Below are 6449 nucleotides of genomic sequence, written 5' to 3'. Positions count from 1 at the left end.
AAAGGAAGGAAAGAAAGAAAGGAAAGAAAGAAAAGAAAGAGGCCCAGCAACTAATCAGGTTTCTGTTCTGGGGAACTGGGCTAGGGCTTATAACACACATATGTTGGAATTCAAAGAGCTGGGCTTGATGCCTGTGGTCCTCAGTGTAATCTAGCATTGCTATTTCAGGAAAACCAGTGGAGTTCCCATGTCTGTTTCTCATATGTTGAACTGATTGCCTTCCTTTGGATTTGGTGAGAGATCTAATTTGATCTGACCATTTTGAATCATCACGTAATACACACTTGGTTGGAAATAGGTACCTTGTTCACTTTTCAAGGTTTGTTTTTTACCAGGTTAACAGATGAGGCTATTACTGGCCGTCTTCATGGTAGTGAGGTGGAGAAGTGGAGGATGGTTCTATAGTGGTTTCCTATCTATTTATTTGGTGGGGGGTGGAAAGATAGAATTCTGGAAAGAGAGGCAGGCTGTTTTGGCATCTGTTTGGGGCCCTGCTGTCGTGGACAGACCTGGCAGACGTGAGAAACCTTTTTCACTGTATCCTTGGGTCTTTAGGTCTAAAGGGGTCTTTTTGAGTAATAGCATGACATGCTGAGAGCAAAATGATTTTATGGTGTGTTGAGGAAGTTCTGATTTTATGTTTGGGTTTTGGGTCCACACAATGTTGATCTTTTTAACTATTTTTTCCATGAAGTGGTTGCGGTTGGCAGCTCTCTTTTAGAATGAACTCCTGGGCTTAAAAAAAATCTCTGTCCATTTGAGTCCCGTGCCATGCTTCTCACTCCTTAACATTCTCTCTGCCAACATCATTTCTAAGGTTTTAGACCTTGGACCGTGCCTCTTGGCTTTTCCCTGGAAGTTCCCTCTATAGGTTCTTTAGTGGGTTTATGATGGAGTTTTGGATCTGACCTTGCTGCACAGATGTCTGTGTATTGGAACTAAAAATGAACACATGGTTTTTGTGCCTGTAGCACATGAACAGACACTGGCTTATGACGTGTTGGAAATGGCACAGGCTGGCTGTCTTGGCACTGTGTGCTTCAGCAGGGGCAGAGGTGCATTGGAGCCGTAAAATCTGGTATTTGGACATCCTAGTTTGGAAGTTACTTTAGAAAAGGACGTGTGTAAGTCTTAGGGCATCAGTACAGGGGACTTGTGGGCAAATAGGTTATTATTATTTCACTGTTTATTTTAGGTTTCAAGGAATTTGAAAACCGGCCAATGGTTACGTCTATGTGTTGTTGTTCTGTCTAATCTAATGCATTTAACTCCTTTATCCCATAAATCTGTTGTAGTACAGTTAATAATTTGCAGGGTAGAAATGGACAGAGGCATCCTGTTTTTTTGTTACCTACAGCATAGGCAGTAACTTAGCTGACACAAAGGACTGCTAGTCTCAAAGACCTTTGCCTGAGGCCTTCTGCCCTGTCCTTTTGTGTCACCTGAAGCACAGCCCACCAAATGCTGTTTTATCCCACCCTACTCCTCCAGTCTTTGTTGCTGCTAAGATGAAAATGGCCTACTGGCAAAGTTACAGGGGTATAACGTTGCACCCTAATGCTTGTTGAGGTGATCTGGGGAAGAATAAATAACATGGGAATGTAGTATAGAGGATTAGTTTAAAATATTATCTGAAATTCCATTATATTGCTCTCCAAAATATAGTGTGTCAGCTTAGAATGGCCTTTTGTCATTCCAAATGGTTCATGTATACAAAAGGGGATATATAAAGTGTATGTCTTTTAATAATAATAAAATACAAGCATAGGTACCCTTCACTAAACTTAATGAATAGAATGTTATCAATACCTTTGAAGAGTGTTGCTTTCTAATTACATCTTATCCCTCCCCCTGGTAACCACCATCCTCAATTTTATGTTAATCAGTACCTTGCTTTGTTGTTGTTTTTTTTATAGTCATCTAGATTGGTTGTTTCATGAATGACTGCCATTAGAATGCTCTCAGGATCCTTGAGACAGATACTGCTTTGGGTTTGTAGTTCGGCTTGTCTTCCCAAAGAGAGAAAGAAGCATGCCAATTTATTAGTAGCCTTTTAGCCTCCTAGACTTTAGACCTTTTACCTTTCCAAGCATCCAGCCATGAGGCCCCCTTATTTGCCAGGAAAAACCATTCTGGCACTCTCGAACAGCTCTCCCTGGATTCAGATGTTTTTCTTTTTCTAGATCCTAGAAACTATGATTTTTCTTCTTCAAAATGCCGGGGGCGGGGGAGAAGATGAGCTGAAGTGAGAAGGCCTCCGCAAGATGTGTGCATTTGGGTCCTGCCGTTCTTCAGTGCTTGGCACTTAAGAGACTCGTCCCCAGCATGGGCAGATGGCAGAGTAATGCAGCTTCCTTTGAAAAGAGGCAAACGGCCAAATGGCTGAGGTGTGAACCTTTTGAAAGGCCAGTGCTTTAGGTTTCTACTTGCTGGGTTAAATGTTGTACCCACAAGTTATCAAATAAAAATCAGCTTGGAAGCTCTTCAGCAGTCCTAAAGTTCATGTCCAGTGGAATTAACATTGCATTCCAGTCCTCTGGATTGTTGGAACTAAGCTGCAGTCATGAGCCACTTTTATGAGCAAAGAAACTATGTGGCCGTATCTTATTTTTATGTAGCCACCTCTCCTGTGGATGCTGTGGGTGGAATATTCATAGTGAGCGTGATCATCAGACCCCTCAAGTATGGAAGAGGTTGCCAAGGGAATGTAAAGCTAGGTCAAGAGAAAGACGGACCAGGGTTTCAGCTCTTTCTGAATAAGATCTTCATGGTATGGTTTTAGAATTTTGTTTGAAGTGAATTCTGAGAAGCTCAGACATCGATGTTAAAACATAAATGCATAAACATCTTCTGAAATCAAATAACTTAAAATAGAATTTCATTTTGGATTTTCTTTGCTTTTGCCCCTCTCTATTGGTGCAATTTATAGTTGAAAAGAGTTTAAGTTCTATTTAGACCTTTGGGTAAGAGTATTTTTGGAAGGTGAGCCAGCTACAATGCTAGGAGACAGGCGCTCAATTCTGGGGTAGGATTTTCTTTAAGTCTGTTTTATTGTTAACAATAAAAAATAAATAAATAAATAAATATTTATTTATTTATTTTTGAGACAGGGTCTCACTCTGTCACCCAGGCTGGAATGCAGTGGTGTGATCTTGGTTCACTGCAACCTTCACCTCCCAGGCTCAAGCAGTTCTCCTACCTCAGCCTCCTGAGTAGCTGGGATTACAGGTGCACACCACCACACCCAGCTAATTTTTGTATTTTTAGTAGAGATGGGGTTTCACCGTATTGGCCAGGCTGGTCTCGAACTCCTGACCTTGTGATTTGACCACCTCGACCTCCCAAAGTGCTGGGATTACAGGTGTGAGCCACCGTGCCCAGCCAGCATATAGCATATTTTTATTTTTTATTTTTTATTTTTATTTTTATTTTTTGAGACGGAGTCTCACTCTCGCCCAGGCTAGAGTGCAGAGGGGCGATCTCAGCTCACTGCAAGCTCCACCTCCCGGATTCATGCCATTCTCCTGCCTCAACCTCCCGGGTAGCTGGGATTACAGGTGCCCACCATCACGCCCGGCTAAGTTTTTGTATTTTTAGTAGAGATGGGGTTTCACTGTGTTAGTCAGGATAGTCTTGATCTCCTGACCTCGTGAGACACTGTGCTCGGCCAGCATATATTATATTTCTGTCACCTCGACAAGTTCAGTCATTCTGAGGTGAGTTTTTTGAGTTTAACACACTTCTGGCCATAATGTGTTCGTTGGAGTCTTTTGAGTTTCTTTCATTTATTGCTGAAAAGCCACTTGAAAGTGTGGTAAGAAGTGATCTTTGGTATATTAACCAAAAGATCTGGGTTTTCAGACTGGTTCCCTGGAACAGCGTCAAGAAGTCATGGGGAGGGCCGTGTGAGTGGCAGCTCAGAGAGAGGAATGGGCCCTCTTCTTGGGTGCTAGGCAGAGCCCCTAATCTGAGGAGGCCCACTTAGTAGCTGATGGCTTTGACTCATGCCTTGGGGCAATTGTGCAGAAATCAGAGGTCTTCAAGGTTGAAGACTGCATGGTGCATCTTGCAGTGCTATTCTCAGGTCAGAATCTGTTCCCTGGTTCACTTTGGAACGACCTATCCTACAGGCAAGCCCAGAGGGAAAATCTGCTCTGAGCTGGTGCTTGTTCAGGTCAAGAGCCTTTTTCTTGGCTCCCAGATGGAAGTTAGCTCTGCATCAGACTTCCTTCCTCTTGAAATGGACTTGCTAATTACCACTCAAGGTGTTTTACTCTTTTAATGTACTGGGTATGGTGAGTTCCAAAGGGATTTCTCATTGCTTTGTAGGCTGGTGAATTCTGTAGCCAAATCTATTTAAGGAATTGCCTTAATTATTTCTTTCTTCCCCTTTATTTTATGCTTTATTACAAGAGTGTTGCTGACAATGACTAGGGTTTGCTTTATTTTTCAGTGCATCTGGAACTGAGTGTTGTGGTCACTTAAATGCGTATGTGTTCATTTCTCCCCTCTATTCCCTCTCTGCTTTCTCACTCCCTAGGAAACCCAGGTTGACAAGAACTCAAAGTGCCTTTTCTCCAGTCTCCTTCAGCCCCCTGTTCACAGGTAAGGGTAATATCTTTCTGTCTTCTGACATCTGAAAACAGGGGTATTCTGAGACCTGTTGGGAAACACTTGCAGATGCGTCACAGGGAGCTGTAGGCGTGTCTGCAGTTATTTCCTTCATTCCATGCTTAGTGGGTTTGAGATGAGGCTATTTTTATGGTATGGAATGTGTTCTTGACTTTGGATGCTTTATAGTTGGAGGTAAAGGCTGCTTGTTGGTAATTGGGTGACCTGGGTGGCCCTAGCAGTTATGCAGTGCTTAGTTCAGGGTCATCACATATAAATTAAAACTAGGAATTACAAATTTATGGGCTCACAGTGCATAAAAGACTCTCTAGAAGTCATACAGTTTCTGTCTCTGCTTCCAAGGGAGTTCATGGGTTATCTCATAAAAATGATCCATGATTGTCTGGTCTATTTTTGAAGACTTTTTTGGGCAGAGGGGATTACATGAGCTCTTGTCTTTTTAGGGGCTTGCAGTTCCTGCAGCTGTTAGAGTTCTTTATTGTATCTAATTTAAGTCTGCCCTCTTGCAGCAGGGAACGCAGTTGCTAAACTAGGAAGGCTGTAGAATCTCCTTTGGATGATGGGTAACTGCCTTCTCATTTCGTAGGAAGCTTTTTCAGAGATGGAGACCTTCTATTACGTCAGTCACATGTGAAGCTCCTGCGTGAATAAGCTGTAGAAAAGTGGGGCTTTGCCACACTGCCCGTGTCTCAGAAACTGAGTACTTCTCATTGGTTGTGACTGAGAAGTCTTTAAAAAAAAATCCCAATCTCAAACTCCTTTGGATATAATGTCCCTCAAAAAGGTGATTGGAAGACATATGATTTGGGCATGGATGCTTCCAGGAAAATGTTAAGCAGGCCAATGAGACCTGCAGCTGGGTAGACTGCTGTGAACTGTCAAAACAAGTGAATTGGTACCTGTATAGACATCTACTGTAGTGGAGAAGGAGGTCTCTGTTCTTATCCAAGCCCAGAATTTAAAAATCTTATGTTGTGATAGCGTGTCTTTCTAGTTAATAGTTGTTTCCTCCTTAAAGTAAGGAACATGGCTGGTCGCGGTCACAGTGGCTTAGGCTTGTAATCCCAGCACTTTGGGAGGCTGAAGTGAGCGGATCACCTGAGGTCAGGAGTTTCAGACCAGCCTGGCCAACATGGTGTGAATCTCCGTCTCTACTAAAAATACAAAAAATTAGCTGGGCATGGTGCTGCATACCTTGTAGTCCAGCTACTCGGGAGGCTGAGGCAGGAGAATCACTTGAACCCAAGAGGCTGAGGTTGCAGTGAGCAGAGATTTTGCCACTGCACTCCAGCCTGAGCGACAGAGTTAGACTCTGTCTGAAAAAAAAAGGAACGCTACCTACATTTGTGGTTTGAGGTTCAGGTCAGCCTCAGCCCTCTGGAATGACATCCTTTATGTTAAGTGCCCTACCAACAGTCTAGACTGCTCTGGCCTGTCAGGAAACATGCTTGTCTGGCCCCATTGCATTGCTCTGGGCAGCCAGGCTCTCAATTACCAAGCTGTGTGGTGAGTCTGGTACCAGTTTTCTAGAACTTCCACTGATGACTTTTGTTTGTTTATTTTTGACACAGGGCCTCATTTTGTCTCCCAGGCTGGAGTGCAGTGGTGCAGTCTCAGCTTACTGCAGCCTCGACTTCCTAGACTCAAATGATCCTCCCACCTCAGCCTCTAGAATAGCTGGGACTACAGGCATGCACCACCATACCTGACTAATTTTTTTATTTTTATTTTTATTTTTTTTGAGACGGAGTCTCGCTCTGTCGCCCAGGCTGGAGTGCAGTGGCCGGATCTCAGCTCACTGCAAGTTCTGCCTCCCG

At 43.3% G+C, this 6449-nt stretch overlaps 1 protein-coding gene across 1 annotated transcript in view; it reads left to right on the top strand.

The window, feature by feature from the left end:
• Nucleotides 1-6449, top strand: part of SOCS7 (suppressor of cytokine signaling 7) — a 60564-nt gene that overhangs the window by 8271 nt on the left and 45844 nt on the right. The window contains exon 4 of the mRNA XM_011960008.1: nucleotides 4541-4605. Within this exon, the coding sequence (XP_011815398.1) occupies nucleotides 4541-4605 (65 nt within the window). The remainder of the gene's footprint in view (nucleotides 1-4540; nucleotides 4606-6449) is intronic.

Source organism: Colobus angolensis, unplaced genomic scaffold (genome assembly GCF_000951035.1).
Source record: "Colobus angolensis palliatus isolate OR3802 unplaced genomic scaffold, Cang.pa_1.0 Scaffold50, whole genome shotgun sequence".
In the NCBI taxonomy this organism is placed as follows: domain Eukaryota; kingdom Metazoa; phylum Chordata; class Mammalia; order Primates; family Cercopithecidae; genus Colobus; species Colobus angolensis.
This window is presented reverse-complemented; position numbering and strand designations above follow the sequence as displayed.